This window comes from Lissotriton helveticus, chromosome 7, assembly GCF_964261635.1.
Source record: "Lissotriton helveticus chromosome 7, aLisHel1.1, whole genome shotgun sequence".
Taxonomy (NCBI): Eukaryota; Metazoa; Chordata; class Amphibia; order Caudata; family Salamandridae; genus Lissotriton; species Lissotriton helveticus.
In genome coordinates this window covers 1,620,289,811-1,620,317,697 of record NC_136068.1, presented here as the reverse complement: position 1 = coordinate 1,620,317,697, position 27,887 = coordinate 1,620,289,811, and the positions used below count along the sequence as shown (strand labels likewise).

The 27,887-nt window shown below is 47.6% G+C and overlaps 1 protein-coding gene across 3 annotated transcripts in view; it reads right to left on the bottom strand.

The window, feature by feature from the left end:
* SHANK1 (SH3 and multiple ankyrin repeat domains 1) overlaps nt 1–27,887 on the bottom strand; it is a 1,403,433-nt gene that overhangs the window by 518,040 nt on the left and 857,506 nt on the right. For all 3 annotated transcript variants that reach the window (XM_078655298.1, XM_078655300.1, XM_078655299.1), the window contains one exon: nt 18,869–18,951. In XM_078655298.1, coding sequence (XP_078511424.1) covers nt 18,869–18,951 — 83 coding nt within the window. The remainder of the gene's footprint in view (nt 1–18,868; nt 18,952–27,887) is intronic.

Below are 27,887 nucleotides of genomic sequence, written 5' to 3'. Positions count from 1 at the left end.
TCTGGTGAAGCTCCCATTCGTGGTTGGTGATTGTTGTCCTGCTGAGTGCATCCGCAAGGACGTTTTCCGTTCCCGGAACATGCACCGCATGCAACTGTACATTGTGGTGAAGAGCCCATGTCCATAATTCCTGCGCCTCTTGAGACAGGAGAAGAGATCGAGTTCCTCCCTGTTTGTTGACGTAGTGCATACTTGTTGTGTTGTCTGTTCTTATCAACACATTGGTGTTCTGAATGATGGCACAAAACGCCTTGAGGGCAAGAAAAATGGCTCTCAGTTCCAAACGATTGATGTGCCACAGTTTCTGTTGCACAGTCCATTTGCCACTGATCGTGAGGCCTTGCAGATGAGCCCCCCAGCCCTCGAGGGATGCATCTGTAGTGATGGTGAGACTTGGTGGTTCTTGAAGGAACGCATGACCCTGACTGAGATGACACCTCTGTGTCCACCACAGAAGAGACTCCTTCATGAGTGGTGTGATTTGAATGAGGTCCTCGAAAGTGCCTGAAACCTGTTGCCACTGCAGGGCTAGTTCCTCCTGCAGCGGCCTCATTTGAAGCCGGCAATTTGGAAGTAAAGGAATACAAGCCGATGCCATCCCCAGAAAGGATTTGTATAGTCGGACAGAAACTGACTTTCTTTGCATGAGATCTTGTGCTAGCCGACTTATTTTCATTTGTCTCTCCTTGGAGACGAAAGCTTTGCATTTGTGAGTGTCCAACATTGCTCCTAAGAATGCTATTCTTTGAGACGATTGCATTTGGGATTTGGAGAAATTTATTGTCAGGCCTAGAGACTGAAACAGGTGGAGACACTGGTGAAGGTGACGTTGAACAGTGCCATGAGAATTGGCCTTTATAAGGCAATCGTCCAGATATGGGAAAATTTGTATTCCCTCTAGCCGGAGGTGCGCAGCTACTGGAGCTAAAACCTTCGTAAAAACTCTTGGAGCTGACCGTAGTCCAAAAGGAAGGACTTTGAATTGGTAGTCCCTGCCAGCCACCCTGAAGCGAAGGAATTTCCTGTGGCGAGGTAGGATGGGGATGTGGAAATATGCATCTTGGAGGTCTAGGGTGACCATGCAATCTCCTGCTGTTAGAAGATGCAAAATTTCTTGAAGAGAGAGCATCCGGAACGTCAATTTCCTGAGATATTTGTTTAATGCACGAAGATCGAGGATCGGGCGCCACTCCCCGTTCTTCTTTCTGATCAGGAAGAACCTGGAGTAAAATCCTAGTCCTCTCATCCTCTGAGGAACGCTCTCGATAGCTCCTTTTTGTATCATCATTTTGATTTGGGTAAGCAGCTCCTTCAGGTGAGCTGGAGGCGGGCCCTTTGGCGGTACATTTGGGGGAAATTTTTCGAATTCTAGGGCATGGCCCCTGGCGACAATATCCAGGACCCATTTGTCCGTTGTTATCGACTGCCAATTGGAGTAAAAGTTGGAGATTCTTCCGCCAAGTCTTTTGAGAGAGTGGAAAGACGGTGGTGGCAGGTGAAAAATATCATTGTCGCTTGTCCTTGCCGCGGTAGGTAGCCTTACCCCTGTTTGGGGTGTATTGAGATCTTTTCTGCCCATAAGACTGGTAGCGCTGATTTTGGTAGCGCTGATTACCCTGACGGTATGAGGATTGTTGATGTTGTTGCTGGTATCCACCTCTATTGAAGGACGTTCCTCGTCCTCTCGCTCCTCGAAAGGGCGGCTTGTGAAATTGTAGAGTGCCTAAGGATTTGGCCGTTTCGGTATCCTTCTTGATAGTCTGTAAGGCCTCCTCTACCTTGGGGCCGAATACATATTCGCCATCAAATGGCATGTCTAGAACTCGGTTTTGTACTTCCTGTCTGAAGGCAGTGGAACGTAACCACCCCTGTCTACGGAGAACCGCAGCCCCTGCTAATTGGCGAAAACCTGTAGATGCCACATCAACAGCTGAATCAATTATCTCTTCAGAGGTCCTTTGACCTTCATTGAGAATCTGGAGTGCCTCCGCCTTGGATGGCTCAGGGAGTAGATCGATAAATGGTGAGATGTCAGACCACATTTGACGGTCGTAACGACCTAAGATGGCTAATGCGTTGGCAGCACGGACAGTCGTTGCAGCCATGGTGGAAACTCGTTTTCCTATTGAGTCTAGGCATCTGCCATCTCTATCCGGCGGCGCCGTAACTGCAGAGGACGGATTTCTGGCCCTTTTCTGAGCCGCCTGGACAATTACCGAGTCAAGTTTTGCTTGTCCAATGAGACAGGCAGGCGTCTTGTCTGGAGCTTTATATTTCTTATCAATTCTTGGCAAGACTGGAGGAATGGAAACCGGCGTTGACATCACCTTAACACCTTCCTTCCAGATGAATTCCACAATGGGTATTGTCCTAATTTGTCGTCTGGGCTGATCTTTAAAATCGTAAAGGAAACATTCTTGTTGAGTATGCTCCATTTTCATATGAAAACGTGCGGTTGCACGCTCCATCAGCAAGTGAAAATTTGCTACATCAACAGGAGGGGAGGCCGACGCAGTCTGAGGAGATGTTGAAGGAGATTGGACCTGATAGTCCTCCCACTCCGATAAATCATCCACTTCTCCTTCTTCCCGTTGGTCGTCATCTTCCGAGGATTGCGGGTCCTCTTCGTGAGCAGGTTGTGGGTGTGAAGGTGGGCACACCGATGGGAGCACGGGTGGAGGCGTTTCCGAAATTGGAGTTGCTTGTCCAGAACCTGCCGATTCCGAAGGTGGAAACCTCCGATAGTAATCGTCCAGCATAAATTGTAAGTTGGATATTAAATCCAAAGGCACTTGAGCAACAGGGGTAGTGACAGGCATCGATACTTCAGCAGGAGAGTGAGGATCCTCATATTCATCATCTTGAAGTTTAATATGTAACTCCGATGGACTAGTGGCTTGTCCAAAAGTATTCTGGACCATCTCATTGTCACTGTCAGAATCCAGTAGTTGGTCTGGGACTTCAGAGGACACCTTGTGAGGTGAAACACGCAGGGGTGAAAGCCTCATTACATTGTTGCGCAGTTGTTCTGCTGCTTGGCGTGGTGTTAAAAACACCGTCGACGGAGACCACACCTGTAGTGCCGTGCATGAGGATAACTGCGGCGTCGTCGGAGGGTTAACTTCCGATGGATTTGTCGTCGACGGATCACCTCTCGTCGACGGGACACTTTTCGGCAACGAAATAGTCGTCGTCGACGGGACACTCGTCGTCGACGGGAGACCTTTCGTCGACGGGACACTCGTCGTCGACGGGACAGTTTTCGTCGACGGGACACCCATCGTCGACGGGACACTCTTCGTCGACGGGACACTCTTCGTCGACGGGACACTCTTCGTCGACGGGACACTCTTCGTCGACGGGACACTCTTCGTCGACGGGACACTCTTCGTCGACGGGACACCCTTCGTCGACGGGACACTCCTCGTCGACGGGACCGTCTTCGTGGACGAGTCACTCCTCGTCGACGGTGTTATTTTCGTCGACGGCGTAGAGCCTGACGACGAGCTCGTCGACGGAGTCTTTTTCGTCGGCGGTAAAGCCTTTAAAGGCGTCGACGACGAGGCGTCGACGACGGACGTCGACGAAATAGGCCTCACAGAAACAAAAACCATCGTTGGAGATGCCGTAGACGAGGACATAACCATACTAGGTTTAGGAGATGAAAATGTTACCGTAGATGTCACTGAAGTCGTCGTTCTCGTCGACGAGGAAGCTGAAGAAGACTTCACAGGAGGCGGAGATGAATTCTGTGGTAACATCCTGTCAGAAGATAGGGGAAGCTTGAGTTTTTTCCCCTTTGAGGAAGCAGAAGCGCCTTCCATGCCCCTGGAGGTGGGGACAGCCTGAGAAGTGGAAGGTTGATCCATTCCTTTAGCAGGTGGTTGTTTTTTAGGCAGTTTAGCCTTGGGAGATGACATTCCCTCAGGCGCAGATCTCTTCCTGGAGGCTGAAGTGGAAGCAGAGGTGACACTGCCTACTTCAGAAACAGGATTAGAAGAATCCTTTAGCCTCTTCAACCACAGCAGTAAACGACCCTCTCTATCTCTGAGAGTCTTCTGAGGCATGGTTCTGCAGATCTTACAATCAGAGTCCTGGTGGTCTGGGTAGAGACAATAGATACACTTTTTGTGTGGATCCTTCTCAAAAAGCCGAGGCTTACCACAGCAGTCACAGGCTCTGAAGAGAGATTTCTTTGAAGACATCCTGAAGAGAAGACACAGAAGAAGTTAGAAGTTAGAAAAACTGAGCAGAGCTCAGGGAGACTCCCTTCACACGACGTGCGGTAGAAAATCTGAGAGCCTGAGCCTCTGGGGAGAACATTCTGGTGGGTGCTGGCGCCTGATTGGCTGTAGTTTGGACTATACAAAATGACTATGATAGTCATAGATGGGAAGTTTTTGCCTACTGTACCATTGGCTGTTTTACTTCCTGGTTCATTTCTATTGGTATTACTATATATTTATAGCATTTTATTGCTTTTTTATGTACCGTGGGACTCCCACTCCGACGACGGGGAATGATTCAGGCATGTGAATCTATGAAAGACACCCCTAATACTGGAGAATCTAACACCTCTGGCAAGGCTCCGAGCCACACATTGCGTTTACCCACTGTCAGCGAGGCTCCTAAGATAGCGGCTTGGGCATGACCAACCTCTATCTCTATTAATTGTCTTCCAACTTCCTTGTCCACCATGTCTGGTATAACTGGGTGGACCAATCCCGCTTATCATCTGGAACTGCCACTGCCGTGACATTCCGCCTCTCTGTCTCCCCTCTCAATGCCACTGGTTACCCGGGTGGTGCTCCCTGCATGGAGGGCAGCCCTTCGCCATGTTCAGGCATACTTACGCAGCAGACGCAGCACTGGCATGGCACCTGGCTGAGGGAGGTGGCTGGGCTCAGCGGGTTTCACTCCTCGTACCTCATTTGTATTTCAAGGCTGGGTGATGTACGGTCGGACACACATGCATTCTTCGCAGGACCTCCAGCACAATCTCATGTGCACCCAATTATATAGGTACCTTCACATCAGGCACACCCTCCTCGCCTATTCCCTCCCTACCGTCCTAGAGTTCAGTTCCCTAGAAGCCAAGTTACTTATGGGGCACCCGGGTCATAGCGGGACTTCTCAGATTTATCGTACACTCATTGTCAACTTGCCCGGCTCGCTGGACTATCTTCTTAACCGGTGGTAGAGTTGGATAGGGCCCATTGAGGACGAGGACGGGCGCAATGCCCTGATGGACCCGCGTGAGCTCACTGCTTCCTCCAGACTGAGACATATTCAGATCGGTTTTTGAAGCTTATAGCTGCCCTCAGAAACACGGGCGACTGGTGGGGGAAATTGCTGGATCAATTGGCTTCGCTGGATGTGGGTTTGTGTTAGGAGCCTCTTTAGTAAGTTTGCTGCTCTATGTCTACTCAATGACTTGCTTATCTCTCCCAGCAATGTAACTGTGTGTGCCTTGTATTGTGTTCCACGAGCCGAGCAGGGCTGTAATGCAATAAAGTTTGTTTATCAACAAAAAAAGGGTCCGCAAATGATATCTCCATAAGGGCTGACGTTTCAGGCAAAAGCATATTAGGTGACTAAAGCTTTTCTCCTTACAGCATCAGAATTGGTACGCCTTCGTTCCGTGTAGAGTCTAACCCCTCAAATTCGAAACTAAGAATATATAGAGGCAAAATCTCAAAATACTTCCTTTTCATCATGCATTTCGAGTTAGAATTGATAGAATCCTATTGAGACAGTAAATAGGATTCGTATACCAGATCCATATGCTTATGTTTTCCTAACAAGATTAGATATCTCTACTTTTAAATGAGAGTTGAGGCCTTCCTCATTACACTCTTCTGCATAAACTTACCCAGTTTAGATAAACTCTTACAGCCAGATTCATCAAGCCGAAATCGGCTCGCCAAGGGCCAGATTTTGAGAATCTGGCCCTTTGCGAGCGCTATTTTTGCATTTGGGATTCATCATCCCAAAATGCAAAAATCTCAATTTTAGAAATCGCTAAATTGCGAATAATTGCATTTAAGGAATCTCTATTTGAGATTCCTTAAATGCAATTCATGAACCATTTTAAAATTGCGAATTCGCAATCTGGGGCCGCTATTTACCGCGAAGTCTAACTACGTGGTAAATAGCGAAAACTTAGAAAAATGCACTTCAGTGCATTTTTCTAAGTTGTATGTTACACACACACATGTCCTTTGGACATGTGTGTGCGCAACACCAGTGTACCTTACCATTTCAGGGGTGCTACAGGGTGTCCTTTGGACACCCTGGCACCCTTGAAATCGCTTCCTTATTTGCGATTCGCTAATTGCTAATCGCAAATAAGGAATGACTCCCCATTCATTCCTATAGGCCTTTAGGCCCATAGGAATGAATGAGAAAGCCATTCCATATTTGCGATTAGCAATTACCGAATCGCAAATAAGGGAGCAGTAGAAATCGCAAAAAATATTTCGATTTCTACATGCATCCCGTTTTGCGAGTCTTTAATAGCGATTCCTTAAAAATCGCTATTAAGGACTCGCAAAACGGGACTTTGATGAATCTGGGGGATATCTCCTAAATTGTGTGCATTTGTAACCTTGTTTAAAGAAGAAATATTCGGTTTCATGTCATTGTTTAAATTATTCTTGAGTATTAGATTAATTCGAGATTTTACGGTGGTGGAATCTGCGTACACAATAACACCGATAATTCATAGTAGAACAAATATGGAGTGTTGAGAGTGATTCTAAATTCAACTTCAGCCTGACGACACAATAAGGGTGGATTGAAGATGTAAAATGTGTCAAATACTCTGTATATAGGTTTTCTCAAAGTTCGACAAACATCTTCCCATTCAAAACAGGCAAAGGTAAAGTAGAAACAGAATGAGTTTCATTCGTAAGTCTTTTAGAGATGAGTCTAGAGCTCTGCCACTAAATGCATTGGAGAATCTCATAATTGATTCAGTGACAACGGTAGAATTGGACATCCTGGTTAAAAGATGACTTGACCATGATAGCATAGTATTGTTCAAGACCCAGAGATAATTGCAATGATTAAGAGTTTTAATGATGGCAGCACCAAGTTCCCAGGCGATCTTCTCAGCGTGCCTTCAAAACACCATTATTTTGATTTTAAGAGCAATTTGTTGTTAAACCATTCACAAGACTGAACTTGTTCAATTGCCTCAAAAGATGTTGTAATCCATTCGACGTTTGTGAAAGAATTACTAAGTCATTGGCATATGCCAAATGTGAGATCCTACATGTTCCTTGTGTTGGGGCAACCGCTTGATCTTGATTGAGAAACTTGGTCAAGTCAGCTATATATAAAAAAAATAGGAGCAGAGAAAAAACACGACTTTGTTTGAGTCCATGGTTGGTTTGTATTTTCGTGGGCAGTATGTTCTCTGTAGTGTTATTTGAAGCCATGTATGCAAATGTAGCTCTAATAAAATGAGCAAGAGTAATGGGTCACTTTTCCTTTTACTAAGCTTAGTACACAGATAATGGTGATCAACCTTATCAAAAGCTGTGGAATAATCCACAAAAAAGCATAGATAGCTATATTATGCGTAAACACTTTTTTGCAAGAAGGGACAGCACTGTGATATTATCAATTATTGACTATCTTGGGCAAAAACCTGTTTGAGTTAAGGCTGTTAGGCCCTGTTCCTTCGCCTACTTCTCTAAATGGCTTAAAAATTAATTCGCAAAAAGCTTCCCTTTCAAAATCCATTAGCGCAGTTAGCCGATAATTTTTGGGATCTTGCTTTGAGCCCTCTTATAGATCGACTGTACTACTACTACTGTTCATGCTGGAGAAATCACACTGGTAGTGATTACCTTTGAAAATCGATTAAACAAAAGAGTGCTCCAGAATGGGATTTAGGTTTGATTAGATCAATCGAAATTGGACTCTCACAGTAGGAGAAGTCAATGTTTATGAAGTTTTACTTTAGATCTATTTGTCACATCATAGAATTATTGTTGCCATATGTTAATTGGTATTTTTTAGATTACATGCGTTGTGTAACTAGACAGGGCTTCAGAGTACATGTTTCCTGTGGACAAGATGAACTAACAATAGAAAAAAATTACAAAATGTAACAGAGGCTGAGAATGAAGCTAGACTTGATAGTGGGGCTGAGGACATGCAAACACACTTAGGCCTACTGTAGCCTACAATTCAGACAGATAAAGATCAAATTATGAATTTTTATCTCTCTATTGTCTTTAAGGGTGCATGAAAGCGAGTAAGAAGATTAATGTAGAGGAATTAATGTATCTTTAATTATAAAAACACCTTTATTTAGGCTATTGTTCTATGTTGGTCATCTAATCATTGAAAATCATAGCTGTGCTGTCTACTCTTAGGTTAAAAAATGCAAGTCAATTTGGAATTTTATCAGATGAAATGGTTAACATGTCTAAATAGGTATTTTTACAATTGTTTAGCTTTTACACTGTTTCTGCTTTTACTGAAACAAATGAATACTAAAAAGGTGGTGATATTTCTATAGCTGTCAGGAGCCTACTTAAGAAAATATCAACTTTAGGTACTGTTTGTCTTTTATACAGATACCACATTGTTGTATCTATCTGTATTTGCATCCATAGATTGTTTATGGCAGCTATTCAGTGAAGTCCAAGCTGGTGGGAGATCAGCTTTAAGAGAAACCGGAATCCAAAGCGTTGACCTGCAGATTTTATCCCAATCTGGGGTGTACATTCTATTGATTACAACTAACTTCTGCTTGTCCACCTTTTGTTATATAAGTATACTAGCAACCCGTACCTACATTGTCCGGGTATACCAACGCCCACAACGGAGTCCTGTGAATGCTTGTTTTGCAGGATTGCCGCGCCCCCTTTTTGCCGAATGCCCGTTGAATGCCGCGCCGATTGCTGTATGGCCACGCCCCCACATGCCCACAACGGAGCCCTGTAAACGCTTGTTTTAACTGATTTCCGCCCCCAGATTTCCGCCCCAGCACAATGCACATGCTTGTTTTACCTGATTTCCGCACCCAGATTTCCGCCCCCAGCACAACGCACACGGCCACAAGGAAGTACTAACACGTAGCATTGGCCACGCCCCCACATGCCCACAACGGATCCCTGCAAACGCTTGTTTTACCTGATTTCCGCCCCCAGCACAACGCACACGACCACAAGGAACTAGTAACACGTAGCGTTGGCCACGCCCCCACATGCCCACAACAGATCCCTGCAAACGCTTGTTTTACCTGATTCCTGCCCCCAGCACAACGCACACGGCCACAAGGAAGTACTAACACGTAGCGAATGCCGCACCCATCGCTGTATGGCCACGCCCCCACCACAACGCACAAGCACACGTCCCCAGCACAATGCCCCGAGAAGAACGCCCACGCCCACAAGGGACTACTTTGCCCCTAAGGTTCTTTTACCCCTTCGAATGTATATGGTGGCCAGCTTTATAGCCTATGTCCATCTGCTGCAACTGTCCTTTCCAATGCTGTATTGGGTGTTGTGATTAGTGCTGTGGTTCCTGAGATTACCCACCTCAAAGGTTTGGGCTCTCTCTTTATTATATTAGTATAGATTGCTTATTTTTTAATTACAGGCAAATTCTTCAATAATACAGTTTGCTCGCTGTAGACTGTTAATTGCTTTGACCTCCTTAGAAATGTGTCAAGAGTTCCCAACTTGAATCACTCATTAAGTAAAGAAAAGCTATGGCTGTAAAGAACTATACATCTAAAACTGCCCGCTAGGCATAAACCTGATAAGGAGAGATACATTTTACGATTTCACTGGAGTAAAAAATGTTTTCTGGATTATGCCATGTTGAAAACAGTACAGGAAATCATACCTGCAACACAGAATCACATGGACTTTAATCACAGCTTCTCATCGTAAACTAATTATGTATTCATAAAAAAGTAATTTTACATTCCTGCCATAGCCATTATCAAATGCATTTTTAAGCCAAGGAAATATATGATCTTGCTGTCTTCCTTGGCATATACTAATATGCCTAAGCAGAATCAGTATTTCCAGTTAATATCCTCACACTAATTTCTGAAGGTCAACTTTATAGCCTGAAAAATTATAAATACATGGCTGAATTTGAATGGAGCATCTGTATACAGATTACATAATCCACCTAATGTGATCTAAACTTTTCCTGCAAATATGCCTATTTTTTTCAGATTAAATTTTCTTCAAATTTAATTTCAGCAACAAAAATGTTTCCACTCACCACAATGTGCTTCGGAAAAAAATGTAAAAAATAACACCCCTGCAAAGGTGTAGGCGCTTTCAATATGTCCGTCCAACCTTTATTCAGGTATGAGGTCCAGTTTAAATTGCCACATGACCCAGAAGTATGCCAGTTAGGCATTCAATAAAGTGGACAGACGTTGACTAGATAAATCAATAATACCTGAATCCTATATATTTTTGCCACTGTTGTACATTTTAATATGAAATCAGTTAATCAACATTAATCAGATTCAAAATATGCCTTTAGCTCAGATCCTCATAACACCTATGTAGAATTAATACCTGTAACTAAGATAAAGGAACCCACAGAAACGGGTTATTTTTCTCTATGAATATCTCTGGATCCAGTTTTAAGTTACAGGAATAAAGTCTCAGCTGACAGTGCCAAAAATAGCTTCTCCAAAAAAGGCTTTACAAGATGGGTGAACAATTGCTATCCAGTTTTGATTCCACTGGAACTGGACTAAGTAATGCTTACAGTGATAACGACTATATCATGTTTAAAGACTGCCTGATGGGGGCGTGGCCAAGATGGCGACCTGAGAGGACGCGGATTTGCATGGCTCCTCGGCCCTGAACCCCATCTAGCCTTGATATCCGCTTGCAGAGCCCCTGGTCATGCTGGCAAGTAGAGCTACTGACCTACACCCCCTGTTGCTCCTTTTCTGAGCGACCGGGAAATACCGGAGGCCCCCGGCGAGCGACGCACTGCCGGAGACCGAGCCCGGACCGGACCCGACAGCGAAATGGCGGCAGCATGTTGAGGCGACGGCCGTAACCTCTGAGCAGTGGAGAACCCATCACAAGCCAGAGATAACACGAGGAAGGCCGGGGTGACGACCAGGGCCTGGAGGTAAACGGGGGACCCCGGCGGGCAGCGAGCGCCTCGTCGGCACCTAAGGACGGAGGCGGCGTCCGCCTGAGGTCGCCCGGTGGCAGGCACGGAAATTGAGACCCCGGCTCTGGGCCTACACAGCAAATCGCCGGAGGCCGGGGCCAGACACGGAGCGGTGCCGAGGAGCGGCCGCGCGGCAGGGGGGCGGCTGCCGACCTCTGCCCCAGAGACCCCGCCACAGGCCCGCGGCGAAGCGAGGAACAGCCAGCGGAGGAGCCGTGGCAGCCATCTGAGGACGCCCGGAGGCGGGCGCAGGGCCGGACACCCGGCCCCGGGCCTACGGCGATAGAGGGCGGACACTGGTCGCTCCACAGCCCCTAGCACGACTGGTATAGGTGAAGTGCGGAGAAGCTCAGAAGGGACAGGGGTGCTGACCGGTGCCGCCTTGGAGACTGGAGTGGCCCGAAGACCGCTGCGACAGGGTAACGAGCGGAGGAGGAAGCGGCCATTGAGCGTCGGCGGGGACGGGGGGGGGCGGCGGCGGCCTGGTCGCAGACCGCAAGTGGAGCAGTGGGCGGCATAGGAGGAACCTAAGACATTGCTAGCGAGGTGGGTTCCTCTGTGTGGCGCAGCGCAACGCAAGAGGTTGAGACGGCGGGGACCGGGAGGCTCTTCGGGGGCGCCGTGGGACTTTGGGCCCCGGTCTCGGGCCTGAGTGACACAGCTTGGTGGATGGCAAGCGCCACTGGTATTTTTGCGGGCCCGGCGAGGGAACCCCCACACACAATATAGGCACTGCAAAAGCGACGATGTGCCTTTGAGGGACACTGTGCTAAGCACGCAGGAGCCGGCGTAGATGACTTAGCCATACACATGACTTGAAACCCAGGCCATAGGGATTATAACACTACCACGGCTGAGGGGGGTCCAGTGATCGTACGCAGCCTAACACTAAGGCCTTCCTTGAATCCCTCTTCAACTCCCTTCGGGAGGATTTTCAGACCCTTAAGCAAGAGCTAGCCGGGGAACAATGTGAGCTCCGCCGAGATGTGGACGGCCTAGGAGAGAGAGTAGCGACGGTGGAGGAGGCGGACCAGGCGAGAAGCGAAGAGGTGGAATTTCTCAAACAGGAGGTCCTCCGTCTCCAGGAGCAGCAGGTAGACCTACAGGCGCATACGGAAGATCTCGAGAACCGCTCCCGGAGGAACAACATCCGCGTCTGTGGAGTGCCACCCAAAGTGGAGGGGAACAGCGTGACAATATACCTGCAGGGTTTGTTCAGAGACACCTTGGGGTAAACTGCAGACTTTGAGATCCGCATTGATAGGGCACACAGGGTGGGTCTGGCGTGGCACGCGCCTGCCCCCCCGCCGGACATCCTGGCCTTTCTACTTGATTTCCCCTTGAAGGAAAGGATTCTGCAAGAAGCCCGGCGGAAACAACCCCCCCAATTCCAGGGTCATCCGGTGTCCTTGTACCAGGATCTCTCTCCCATCACCCTGCAGAAGCGGAAAGCATTTCGTGTGGCCACGACGTTCCTTCGGGACAGCGGGATCCCCTATTCCTGGGGCCACCCCTTTCGACTCGTCTTCAAATGGAAGGGGGCCCTACACCAGCTTCGCTCCCTCAGAGACACCTGTGAACTTCTGGGAATCGATCCTGGGAAAGACGAGATAGACAACACTGCATTTCAGCTTGACACACGGCATCAACCCAGGCAGCGGTCCGGGGGCGAATGGCAGCGAGTGAGACGTCGGCGGTCCCCTAAGCTAGAACTGAAACCGGACCCTGCGACGATGGCCCTAGAACAGGCGGCGGCCATACAGGAAGTAGCCAAAAACGCAACAAAGGAGCATTGAACCAGCATTGACATGGGGTTTGCATTCATAGCTCTGAGCCCACATGGGCGGGGGGGACGGGCGGGGGGGCCAGCGAGGTCGCCACTGCCACACTACCCTACAGACGTTTCTACCACAGGCCTAACCAAGTTCCGGTAGGCCTGGGACTATTGTTCGCATTTTTGAACTTTCAGTTGGGGTCCGGGTGGGAGAGGGGATGGAAGGGGGGCTGGGACAGATGGGGTGGGTGCGGGGGGGGGGTAAGGAGTGGGGGGGTGGGGATTGGGGAAGAGGGGGACAGTTGAGGTTGTTTTTTTGGGGTCGGGGTTGGGGGGTTGGTTGCTGTGGGGGGGGTAACCCTTGTCCACCTGTTTCAGTTGCTTCCCAGAGGAGCTCTTTTGTTTTTGTTCCTTGCACATCATTCACAGCTCCAGCTTCACCCAGTTGACCGATGCCACACACCAAGCTTAAAGTTCTCTCCATGAATGTGAGGGGCCTTAATAACCCCATTAAGCGTCGGGCGGTCTTGTCCCTCTTAGAGCACACAGCAGCCGACATTTGCCTCCTACAGGAGACACACCTCCTGCCCAAAGACCAGCATCGTCTTAAATCCCGGGCCTTCCCTACACAGCTTTTTTCATCATCCTCCAAGAAAGCAGCAGGGGTGGCAATCTTGGTGTCTAAGTCATTCACAGGCAAGGTTCTGCAGCGGGAGGCAGAAATCAAGGGGAGATTGTTGGTACACCGCTTCCTCATAGCAGGGCAGACGTTAATAGTGGGCTCAATATATGCACCTAACGAGGGACAGGAAACATTTCTCAAAACAGCACGAGCAGCGGTCACAGCAAACACGGAGCGCCGGCTCCTACAAGGGGGCGACCTTAACTTAGTCTTTCATAACACACATGATCGCTCATGCCAACGGTGGGGTCAGGTTGGGGCCCTCTCCAAAGCCAGCCAAGCTAACCTACATGATCTTGACCTGACTGACCTCTGGAGACATATCCACCCACGCAGCACCGCCTACACCTATCATTCCGGGGCCCACAAATCCTACGCCAGGCTGGACTACTTCCTATGCACCTCCCCATTGGTAGCGCAGGTGCTGGAGATGGACATCTTGCCGGCCTCGCTCTCCGACCACTCCCCAATAGTGGCCACGTTCCTCATACCAGCCACACCAACCCCGCGCCGACATTGGTGCCTCCGAGAGGCCCTCCTTCATACTCCCGCAACAGTGGAGCGGATCAAAACCGCTATCGAACAATTCTTGACCCACAATTACAATACCGACACCTCGAGAGCCACTCAGTGGGCAACCCTGAAAGCGGTCCTGCGCGGCAAGTTTATATCTATAGCCGTGGCCAATAACAAAGACAGAGTGCAGAAGAGGGCCGAAATCACGCAACGAGTGTCGGAACTGGAGCAAATGCACCAGCGCACCGGGGCAGCACGGGCCTGGCGGCAACTATGCACCGAGAGGAAAATGCTAGCCGCACTAGATCAAGATGCCGCGGAGTACGCAGCTCTACGCCTCAAGCAGGCATACTACTCAGGGGGAGACCGATGCGGCCGGCTCTTAGCGAGCAAGCTACGGGAACAGTGCCAGAGGCAGGGGGTGCGGGCCGTACAGGCAGAGGGGGGAGGCCTTGCCACAGACGACGCGGCGATAGCGGAAGCTTTCGGGAAATTCTACGAATCCCTCTACACTGGAGACACCCTTGATTTGCAAGCAAGCCAGACTTACCTGCAGGAGGCACGTCTCCCGTCTCTGAATTCGGCACAGGCGGATCTCCTGGACAGGCCAATTGGCCTGGAAGAGGTGATCACAGCGATTTCCCGCCTGAAGCTTGGGAAATCCCCTGGCCCAGATGGCTACCCCGCAAGTTTTTATAAAACATTTTACCACCAGGTAGCCCCCCTCATGCGGGACCTTTTCAATTCCTTTGACCAGCCTGGCGGGATCCCCGCAGAGCTCCTGGAGGCGTCAATCTCAGTCATCCAAAAATCGGGCAGGGATACGACCCGTTGCGGATCGTACCGTCCGATCTGGCTAATGAATATCGACTTCAAACTCTACACGGGTATTCTAGCGGGCAGACTGGGCCCCTACATGCAACAACTAGTGGAGCCAGACCAGGCGGGTTTTATACCCCAGCAACAGACCAGTGACAATACCAGACGTGTCCTCCACCTCATCGAGGCTGGATCTCGCGCACGTCCAGACTGTATGCTACTCACGATCGACGCTGAAAAAGCGTTCGATAGGGTGCACTGGCCCTACCTGGAGCAAGTCCTACATCATTTTGGCTTCGGGGAGGTCCTCTGCACCCGCATTCTGAACTGCTATAGACAACCCAACGCCACGGTACGCGTCAATGGGCATACCTCCTCCCGTTTCCCGATTGGAAGAGGGACCAGGCAGGGTTGCCCCCTTTCCCCCATTTTGTTTGCCCTCTACATGGAGCTGCTGGCGCAAAGGGTTAGGCAACACGGCCTCATCAGGGGCATTAAATTTGAAGGTGACATCCACAAAATTAGTCTCTACGCAGACGACATCTTGCTCTCCCTTACCGAGCCGGTTCAATTGCTTCGGGCGCTTTTTATTGAACTCCATAGCTTTGCGCTCGCCTCCGGGTTTAAAATCAACACGGAGAAATCGATCGCCCTTAATATCTCCTTATCGCCTGACACCCTCTCCGAAGTACGAGCGGAACACGATGTGCAGTGGTCCGACTCTACAGTCCCCTATTTGGGAGTCCTCCTGGGTCCCACTATCACAACTACGGTAGAAGCGAACTATACCAGACTTCACACGCAGCTCCGTGAAGAACTCCGGAGATGGAAACGACACTCCCTCTCTTGGTTTGGGAGGATAGCCGCCACCAAAATGACCCTGCTACCACAGATTCTGTATCTGTTCCAAACCCTCCCCCTGCGACCGCCTCGCGGCTGGATCCAACAGATGCAATCCGAGCTGACATGCTATATATGGCAGGGTCATCGCCCACGCTTTAAGCAAGCCATTGCAATCCTCCCACCGGGTCACGGCGGGGTAGGGATACCAGACCTCCAACTCTACTTCTACGCGGCACAACTCCGGAGCCTGGTGGAGTGGTATCAGCCGGAGTCGGGCAAGCACTGGCTCTTTCAAGACCAGGCAGTGGCGGGTAAGCCCCTACAGGGGATCCCCTTTCTCCCTATGCGCCATCGGCCGCCTAACCTTTATGCCTCCCACATCACAGGCACGGTAATGGAGGTGTGGGACCGCGTTGCGTCCAAGTATGAACTGTCTTCCTTCCCCTCCCCTCTGACACCGCTCTTTGACAACCCGGACTTCACCCCGGGCCTAGATCCGAAAGCATTTGCGAATTGGCGCCGCTCCCCCTGCAGAGAACTAGGGCACCTCTTCAATTTGGAAGGAATCCTCTCCTTCTCGCAGCTGAAAGAGGATTACGGCATCCCAGAGGACGACTGCCTAGCCTACCTGCAGGTACGACACTGGGCACTCCACCCTGATGTTAGACCCGGAGCGCAATGGCTTCTTACCCCCTATGAGAAGTGGCTTCTTACTCGCACCTCCGAGAAAAAGTTGATCTCGGACCTATACCAACACCTCCTCCTCACAAACGTACATACATATAAAGCAGGCAGATGCCGATGGGAGCGGGAACTAGGCACAACCTTCACACAAAAGGAATGGAGTGGTATATACCACAGGGCACGACACTCCGCATACCACACCGGATTGACCGAAACCCTAACCAAGGTGGCCACCTACTGGTACCTCACACCTGCACGTCTTCATCAAGCTGACCCACACATTAGCGACCGCTGTTGGATAGGGTGCGGAGAACTGGGCACATTGGAACACCTGCTCTGGAGCTGCGACCGCATACAAGGGTATTGGGACACGATAATAGATGAAATTGATTCCCACCTGGATACTCAACTTCCCCGATTTCCGGCTTACATCCTACTGGGGCTGCCCAACACCCTGATGTATCCCCTGAAGTCCCGGAGGGGCCGCCTCATAGCGATTGCATTGGGAGCAGCCACACAAAACATCCTAGCACATTGGAGGACCCCGCAGGCTCCCCCACACACAGGCTGGTTACACAGGTTATAGATGGTGCTTGGCATGGAGACGCTGTCCTTGGTACGGGCCGGCCGGGGAGACTAATTCCCAGAGTTGTGGCGTCCCTTCTTAACACTGCTCACGGGGAGTTCCGCGAACTGAGCTGCTCCAGATACTTACGCCTTCTCAGGCTGGCCGACACTCCAATCCTGGAACCAAGGGCGCACAACACCACAAACACTGATGCTTCTATCATACTTTCTATTTTTTGGCTACCATGGACTTTTTCCTCTAGATGGGTAGACGGGGGGAGGGGGGAAGGGAGAGGGGTGGGACCCACTCTTTTGTGTTTACAGATATAGACGGCCTGCATTGCTGCCCACGCTGGCAGGCACTAAATGTACTTATCGCCCTTACATTGACACTTGCCTTGCTAAATTTGTTTAACGGACTACGGCCCTATTGTCTTGTTCTTTGTGAAAACTCAATAAAAGATTTAAACCATAAAGACTGGCTGATTAAATATTAAATAATGTCATGCCTTAATTGTATTGTGAATTAATTGATGTTGTATGCAGTTAATATGGGTATACTGCTCTGTTCACACTTCAAGAAAAAATAAATATTATCAAATGTCTGTTCTTTAAAGATACTGTCTTGATTCATTAACCCTGCTGTGTGATCTCTCTGTAGTAATATGTTATTTTGCAACAGGTACTATTTCAGAAGTAATATACTGGTAAGAAAATCATCCAAAATGCACAATATTTGTTTAAGTTCGTAAAGTTCAATTGTGAGCGGAGTTTCAGTATTCAATTTATAACAGAAAGTATTGATTAAATACAGGAACACTATAAGGCAAGCTTAAGTGATACCAGAATCGCCATATATTGTTTTGTTGAATAACATTTTACTGTTTATATACAAGTAATATTCTATAGTTTTGAGACTTGAATTCTCATTATGCAACCTTTCCCTTAGTTACCTGTTCCCTGCTGCTCAGCCAATATGGATGTGATGGTGTGGAATGTTGGAGTGCTTGGTGAGGTAATGGAATGCTGGAGTGCCCGGTACGGTTGAAGGAGTGTCAGTTGGAGAATGTGGGCTTGACAGCCGGGAGGGTGCTCCTGGATGGGCTGCACTTCCTATCTACTATTTACCCTCTGAAAATCCTGTAACTAAGACTTAATATACCTACTCATGTAACCTACTCTACGACTACATATGGACCACGTTTGTTTTACAAAATATAACTGTCAAACCTAGTCCACCACTCTCCTCCTAAATACGATACTGGAGACAACACAGTTTTAATCCCGAACGTATGTTGTAATGTGGAAGCTTTGAATGATAAATCAAATCAGAAGTAACATGCTGTGCGTTCGCTATGACCAACTTTGACACAAAACAAAAAGAGCAAAGATAGGAGAGGCCTACATTTAAAGGAAATTCTCAATTAGTAAAGACACACAAGTATTTTTTGTGATTACAACTTTGATTTTGGGCAAGGATTCCCTCTGTTTAAGAAGTCAGGCAAACGGAGGCTAAATCATGTCCTAGTGTGGCCAGACTCAAACCCTAGGATATTTTCCCCACAATAGAGAAGAGTAAGCTCCAATTCAGAACCTATCCATTACCAGAGGTGTAGCAAGAGTCTACCATGTAAGACGTGTCACAATAAGCAGGAATCAATTACAACTTATATTGTTAAAATGAATTATAGTAACTCATCAGTGGAAAATGGCAAAGAAAAAAGTCATACTACTATTGTGATACCAACAAGCTTAGCAAGAAGATACTAGTGTTCCCTTGTGAGTATCAGAAGTGATGTTCTCACCCTTGGCTCCTCTCAGCACAAATCCAAACCCTTCACTGTCTTTCTTCTGTAACAGCACTGTCTTCTCTTTGATAATGTAGTCACTGAAAGAGAGAAGAATTCGAAAAGTTAGTTTAGTTCTCTACTCCCTGTCATAGGGAGACAAAGAGAGGGTTCTAATGAGAATTCACAGACTGCATCCACTGAATCCGACCAGCTTATCTAGTGTTACATCTAATGTGTACTGACTGACCTATTGGGAATTTCTTGAACAGCACTTGCATATGAAAGCTGAGAAGAGTTGAAATTTCCAAACAAATACTGGTATGTGACTGGCACTGTCAAATACATTTTGGCTTATTACAGATACTGGCCACCCAAAAAACATGTTTTTCGATCAGAAGGGTACATTAGCTGTCGAAAAAGAAAGCACTGGATTCTTGCCACCACACAAATGATGTTTCCCTCATTATGCTGTCTTTCTCTCGCTCTCTCTTCAGAAGATGACTTTCTGGGTTCTTGCACTCCATTTTCAGTCCCACTGTACCTAGTTTTCCACATCAGTTAGGTGTCACAGTCACCAGATACAAAACATTACAGTTAATATCACACTGCTCTCAAATATTTCTTCAACGTTTTATCTGCACATTTCAACTGTCACTTTGTCATCAACTGTCACATGTTCCCAAACACTGCTGCATATTCCTGTATACTTGTTTTAATTAAAGGTAATTTGAGCATATCGTTTAAGTCTGTTGCACATTACATTAAAATACATATGCTCTGCATCATAAAGCATGATCAATCAGAAGTAAAATACTTAAATATTAACGAAGGCTGCCATTCTTTGTTAAATGTATACTTTTTTTACACTAAACAACAACCAGAAGTATAAACATCCCCTAACCAGTGGCATCAAACAACTGAGAATAATTTTCATTACATTGTTACATATAGCACTGGAAGATCTCTGGTATGTTGACTTAACTTTAATGGGACCTACAAAAATGACAGATGTCATTCTGCACTGTCTAGCTACCTAGAAGGTACCTGTCAGAATTAGGCTGCAAATGAACATCAATGATCATATCTGACTATTCTGAATTCCGTGCTTCCTTCGGGAAAAATAAGAAATATACTGTCTCATATTCCATACAAAGAACTTATATTACTATAACTCAAGCAGTAAGAACCTCACGACATTGCAGCTGAACCACAACACTGAAAAAGAAGTTGCATTTAGCAGCACTGTAATAAGTGATCCCAATGTTGCAATCATACAATTCAGAACAATTAACTGCACACAAAAACTCCAGACTGTCGAAAGCAGTGTAATCAGTTCTCAAAGAAAGTTGCTGAAGATAATTCTATGTCAGGACCGGAGGTGAGGATTATGCTATTCTTTCTTCACTTTTTTGAATAGCAGCCATTTTAAGTCAAGTAAAAAACAAACTACTATTCCCATGAAACATAGGGAATAAACAGTTAAAACAAAAGAGTATCCACAGATAGAGCGTCCCTTCGTCTGCACCAATCACAGATACCCAAGGTGCTGTTAGTCCTCTGTCCCTGTCTACTCTAACTCTTTCTACGCTGCTTGCAGCCAAGCTAAGTCTACTTTTTGTTCTGTCCTATGCTTCATTGATTGTTTAGTTTATGAACGATATTGGGCTTAACAGCGGTAAGCCGATGATTTAATTCAGCGTGCTGCGTTGTAGGGGTTAATTTAATTGTTTTCCCCGTTGTGATTCATTTCCTGTGCCGTTTCCCTCACAGCTTGTTTGTGTGTGGCGCGCGCCCCACCGTTCCACTTCATGGACACGCGCCCGCCTCAATCTTGTCAATGGTTTGTGCGTTTCTGTAGAATTTTCCCTGACAGGTTTCCTTTTAGTGTGATTAGCGAGTTTGCAGCTACTCTGCAGTTCGCACTCAACCGTGGGAGCGTCTGAGCTCCCTAGCAGCCGCGTATTCAGGTGCCGGATTGCGGTGACTTCGTCTCGCTGCTAGAGGGCCCCCGATAATGCGCCCGCCCGAGGCGTGTGTGCCGGATTCCGCGCAGTCATTGCACTTCAGAATCCCGAACCGCATCGTCGCATGAGCCTGGTCTTTTGCCTGCTGTACACCCCTGACCCGGGTATGTCATTGTTTGTCATTAGGCACGTTTCCTTTATCAGCGCTTACGCCCTCTTGAACGCCCGAGCCTCGATCTGTACCTGCCTTTAGGCAGCTGGTGGCAGTTTTTCCCTGCCCTGGGGGTCAGTATATTTTAGGCCAATTAAAGCTCTGCAAGATAAATAAGAGAGTCAGTATTGCAGACAGAGTCTGCTGGGACCCTTAATTAGCTGGCCGCTCTTAAATACTTTGGCACCAGGGCTGTTGGATCCCGGGCTTCATGCCCTAATTATTGCAAGCACTGCCCGCCCATACTACAGGTTGACCCCCAGGCCCCTTAACCTGAGATATACAACCTCTCCATAACTCCTTATCTGATATATCACTATCCATTTATAATTACTTACCTGGTGTACCACTAACTCTAAAGTCATGGAGACTTACCAGGATGACGTCTATCAAGACGACCAGTGGGAGGAGGACCCACTTACTGCCTTCCAATGGGACGACAATTTTTATGATGCTGTGGATGCATCCATTCACAAGGCGGTGGAACAGGCCATGACATCGCTTGAAGAAAGGTTGTCCCGCAAAATCGACCAGGACTGCGACAGGCTGGCCAAGGCCACCCAGGCCTTACCGACTGCCCCTCCCCCCAGCGATCCTCTAGCGGACCATCAGTCTCCACCAGCCAAGCGAGCTAGGGACGCTGAGGTGGATGCAGATGCATTTGACCGCCTTAAACAGGGTTTCCTGGCCAGCACCACTCCACCTGCGAATCCTGCTTCCACTGGGGATGGGGACCACAGAGATGTGGACGATGCCGCTGGGCCGTCACACCCTTGGCGTCCTTCCTGCCCAACTCCTTCCTCGGAAGGGCAGAATATATGTGCGGATATGTTGGACCCGGACGATATCCTCCACCCGAGGTCCTCCGACTGGGCTCTATCGGACAAGGTTGCACAATACGTTGCCAGTCGGATCCACCGCCCGCTTGAAGCCAAGGCCCGCAACTGCCTTAGGGCAGAGTGCCCCCGCCGCTCCCCCGATGGGAAAGTAGCCGCCACACCCGACACTGACCACAGATTGGCCACTTTCCTCCAGAAGTTTGTCAAGGACCCTAAGAAGGGCATTGACAGGTCCTGGCGGGCTTGCCAAGACAAACTGCTGGACGCCTTGGGCCCAATCACCAAAATTTTGGACATGGCAGAGGAGGCCAAAGTGTCAGGGTCACTAATTTCTCCGGACCACCTTTCCTCTGGGGACCAACGCTTAGTGGTGTTTCCTGGAAACACCAACTGTGCAAAATCCACAGAGCGGCGCAGGTCCCTGCTGATCAAGGTCGACACCAAATTGGGGGACCAGGCTGACTCAGAGGCGGGTCCCATTGCGCAGGGTGGCCTATTAGGCGAACCTTTTATCAAAGAGTTAGGGAGGTTTGAAACACCTTTACCGCCCTGGACAAAGCGGGTTTTCCGAGGGTGAAACACCTTCCTAATGGAGGACGGGTCGCTCGTCCGGCCGCCCTAACCAACACAGTGGACAGGGCTCCCAACAAAGGCAGTATCAAGACCAGGCCCGATTTGGCAACTTTTACCCCTCCCGAGGACGGCGAGGCATGCAAAGAGGAGGCAGCGGCGGTAGAACCTCCAGCTCTTCTGGTGAGTTTTCTCCCTTCTTCCCTTCTAAAAGTGGGGGGCTGTCTGGCGCATTTTTTCCCGACTTGGACTACCATCACAGTCTATTCTGGACAAGGGAGCAATAGCAGAAACCCTGCCACACCCCAGAGGCTTCCTCAGCAACCTCTTCCTGGAGGACAAAATGGATGGGGGACAACGGCCTGTCATCAACTTACGCGAGTTCAACGAGTGGTTGGTCTAGCGCAACTTCAACATGGAGGGCATCCTTCAGCTTTGCGACATTCTTCGTCCCAATGATTGGATGGGGCTCCTCGATCTCAAGGACGCCTACCTTGCGATCCCTATCTTCCCGCCCCATCGGCGGTTTCTGCAATTTCCCTGGCGGAACAGAGCTTACGAGTTCACCACTCTCCCTTTCGGCCTGTCCTCTGCCCCTTGGTGCTTCACCAAGGTCCTTTGGCCGGTCATCGAACGCCTACGGGCATCGGGCATGAGGCTCATCGTCTATCTAGACGACATTCTTCTGATGGCTCAGGACCCCAGAACACTCTCTCGTCACCTCCAGACAGCTATCAACATCCTTCAGAGCCTCAGGTTTGTGATCAAAGAGGCCAAGTCCACTCTGGTTCCATCTCAGAAAGTGTTGTTTCTCGGTTTTTCGATAGACTCCGTGGAGACCTTCCTCAGCCTTCCCTCTCGCAAAATGACAAAAATCTGTCAAGAGTTTCAGAGATCTCTAGCCCAGACTCAGATCTCCCTCAGGCAACTAGCTTTCATTGTAGGTCTACTCTCAGTCTCCATTCAGGCTATATTTGCGGGTCCGTACCACTACAGAGCCCTCCAGCGCCTCAAGGCTACACACCAAAGCAAAGGCCTCTCTTACTCTCACAAAGTGAGTCTGTCAACGGACGCCAGGGAGGAGCTCTAGTGTTGGCTCTCCAACATGGAAGCCTGGAATGGACGAGCCATTCTCGGTTCCACACGAGATATCATTATCGAATCCAAAGTGAGCAGATCTGGCTGGGGCGCGAGGTGTGGCGACTTCACCACGGGAGGTGTGTGGTCTCCGCAGGTACAACAGTTACACATCAACTGTCTGGAGCTTTTAGAGGGTTGATTCGCAATTCAGTGCGAGACCAAGGACTCGATCCGGTCCTGCATCCTCTTCAAGATGGACAACATCTCGGCGGTCTGATATATCAACCATCTTGGAGGCACGCGCTCGCGGGTCCTCTCGGACCTCACGGCAAACTTTTGGTAGTAATCCCTGGACCATCCGATCTCTGTAACAGCGGAGTATCTTCCCGGCCAGGACAACCAGGTGGAAGACTTCCAATCTCGTCATTTCCACGACGTGAGTCTCTGGAAGATACACCTGGGGGTGTTTGCAGATCTCCATAGCGACTGGGTTTCCTTTTCGGTGGACCTCTTTGCCTCCCACCTGGATCACCAGCCCCCAAGGTTCTTCAGCTGAAGACCAGACCCCTTTACAGAGAGGACGGACGCGTTCCTGCAGAACTGGCAGGAGGAAGCAGGCTATGTCTTTCCCTCGTTTGTCATGATAACACGGGTCTCAGCCCAGGTTCGGCATCAAAGAGCGAATGTGGTGCTCATCTTGCCGATTTGGAGATCGCAAGTCTGGTTTCCGGTTCTACTGGCACTTTCTTGGGATTCTCTAATTCCACTCCCCCGCTTTCCAACTCTCCTCCTCGACCCGGACGGGATTTCTCACCCATTGACAGAGTAGGGATCTCTCAATCTGATGGCATGGCAGATTACAGGAGATGATGGAAGTCCCAGGCCTTTCGGGAGCAGCTGAGAGATTTATTTCCAAGGCCTGGGCCGACAGCAGAGTCAAACGATACTGCTCCACCTGGAGAAGGTGGTATCGTTGGTGTGTGCGACGGAGTAGCAATCCCGTGGCAGCGGATGTGACCTCCATCTTAAATTTTTTGGCCGCCCTGGCGGATGAGGGCCTGGCTTCTAGGACCATTAACACCTTCCGTTCTGCCAACTCTGATGGGCACACCATGGTGGATGGCTCCCCCATCAGGGAGCGTCCTTTAGTCTGTTGCCTTCTTCAAGGCATCCGCCTTTCTTTGCCTCCAGAACCTCGATATTCCCAGCTATTGGATATCAATCAGGTTTTGAACTTGTTTCTGTCCTGGCAGCCCAACAAATTCCTCTTTAGGAAGGAACTTTCTGTGAAGTTAGCCATGCTGCTTCATCTAGTCTCTTGCAGACGGGTTTCGGATATCAGAGCCCTGGATGTGTCTGGTAGGATTTTCTCCCCTACAGGGGTTACTTTTACTATCCGTAGACGCACCAAAGGCGGGACAAAATCCATCTCCTATCCTGATTTCCGGATTCCCCGAAATTATGTGTGGTATCCTGCCTCAAGGCATATGAGGAGATGACAGAGGAGTTTAGACCTCCTGGGGAACGTCAGTTGCTCATTGCATTCAAAAAGCCCCACAAGGCTGTGTCCTCCCCTATGATTGCCCGTTGGGTTAGGTGAGTGATGCAGGAAGCTGTTATTGACTTACGCGCATTTGGAACACATTCTACTTGAAGGTCAATGGCCTCAAAAGCATTTACCCTGGGAGCTTGTCTGGAAGACATTCTGAATACAGCGGACTGGTCTTCAGACTCTACCTTTAAGTGTTTTTTAGTTTAAACCGGTTATTGATATGGCTCACTTGGTTGTGAGCAAGCTTTAAACAAGCATACTCCTCGCGTCCGGTCCTGACATAGAATGAAGAATTTCCTAGCTAACGTAACGGAAAGTTTCAATTCTATTAAGGACTCGGAGTTGAGGATTATCCCACGCATGGTACAAGTTACTTGACTGCATTCCCCCCCTCGTATTGGAGTAAGTAAATGTTTTCAGTGCTTTGTTTTGAGCTATTGCCAAGTTTTCTTGTGACTGTCCTTGCAAAACTTTTCCCACAGGGTTAAACCTTAACCACTACTATCTCTTACGCTATTATTTTGATCCTTGCAGGTGATTCCAGCAAACAAGTTTCTTGATGCGTCTTTATTGGCTGACCGCATGACGAAAGAGGAAGAGTAGACAGGGACAGAGGACTACCAGCACCTTGGGATCTGTGATTGGTGCAGACGAAGGGACGCTATATCTGTGGACACTCGATTAGTTTAACTGTTTCTTCCCTATGGTTTTTTATTTTAAACTTTATTTTCCGTTTTCTTCTTACAAAGGAAAAACATATATACAGTTGTACATCATTCTGTGGCTATAGATTGTCACATCATTCCAAGACAGCGTCATAATCTTTACACAAACATATTCAACAGGTCACCAAGTGAAAGGATCAATTGCAATAGTAACTGTTCATCATGTAAGGGTCCCACTTAAACTACCTCCCATACTTGTATATCTGTAAAATAAAAAAAATACAAAAAAACCATCAACCACAGCGTTCCACTTTCCAGAAATTAACACGTATCGCAGCAAAATTTACTAACTTGTATACATAATATATCTGACATATGTGAATGCAGGATCACCCAACCGTTTCTTCCCGATGTTTCATGGGAATAGTAGTTTTTACTTGACTTTAACCCCTTCGACGCTCATGACGAGCCCAGCTCGTCATGGAGTTTCCATTGGTTTCAATGGAAATTACATGGCAGAACATCAGGTACCCTTAGCATCCAAGTGGTTAAATGGCTGCTATTCAATAAAGCGAAGAAAGAATAGCATAATCCTTGCCTCCGAGTCCTTAATAGAATTGAAACTTTCCGTTACGTTAGCTAGGAAATTTTTCATTCTTCTTTAGTATTCAGAAGTATTGAGATTCTGAGTCACCTTTAGCACTAAACATTGCAAACCTATTAAAAGACTGAGCCACCATTTTAAAGGACTGTTGGCCTGGTAAAATGCATCAGATATGGAGATTCACAGTACTGTAAAGTCATATCAGCTGTCTAATACTATTACAATTTAATCTGAGTGAGAATCAGGCTTTTAACTATTTTGCTATAAAGGATTTCTTGTCTCGTAAGGCTGGTGGGTTGGTGGGATTTGCAAAAATCGACCTCATCGATAAGTTACGGGCCCCGCTTTACCTCGTATTTGGTATATTCAGTACTGAATAGCAGAATGTCTGACGATTTGGCCAAAATAGATAATAAATGGCAGCAGAAATTTGATGTCCCTTGCAACACGTTTCGTTTTGCTCTAAGCTTCTCTCAGAGCGATTTGTTGGCAGCCAAACTACAGGCACAATTCTATAAGACTGGCTTCTTCCTGTATATCACACCCAGTAAAATTGCTGAATGGGGAACAGGTCCTAGATGCTCAGAGTTTAGTGCACACTCAGTTCACATGTTTGCTACCTGTTTGAAATTAGAATTACTACTTGATAAAATACAACAGTTTATAAGTAGGAATCTGTTGCAGGAAATCCAGATAACCCCAGCTACTGTTCTGCTAGGAGTGCAAGATGAGCCTAATAGAAAGAAAGGGGAGCGATAATATTTGTAGCCATGACTATACTTAGCATCTGCATAGCCTCTTCTTGAATAGACCCAAATGCTCCTTTGAGAAGGCCATCTACCCCAAGAAAGGCGTTCGGGCAAGAAAAAAAGGAACCATTAATCACGTGGCTTAGTCAGAAAGATAACTAAGGTTTCTGTAATCTGTATTGTATGTTGAAATGTCAGTTTCTGTACAAAACCTCAACCTTACCAGTGAATAGTTATCTATAAATTTGTCTCTTCTTTTTTTTGTCATTATCTCTGCAATGTTTGCACAAGGATTGTACAAAGGTGTTACGTATTTGCTATATTAAGTCTACCTTCGGCGGAATTAGTACTTATACCTGTGGACTCAAGCTCATTTAATGGTATTGATTATTGTACAAAGAAAATTGCTTTTTTATTTACTCCTACTGTTGGCAAAATCTATTGTATTTATTTCCATGCTGTGGGGTTGGGGTTGTAATGAATTACTCAACTTTGATCTTGATCTTTGATTGCAGGTTTATAAAATTTTTAAAAAACAATACTAATTGTAAAACATTACTTGGACTACAAATTTATTCTGTCTGTATTTACTGAGTTACAGTAATAATTCCCCTAATAACACCAGGAAATCAGTCTCTAATTAAGTGAAAAATACTTAAATCAAATTTAGGAATAACTATAAATATAACTCAATAATATAGAAATAGAAATAAACAAGGAAAGCTAGACCTCAGATGGGGTTATTATCATTTATATTTCAATTAATGTTAGGGTGTGAATTAATTTATTTTAATCGTTTA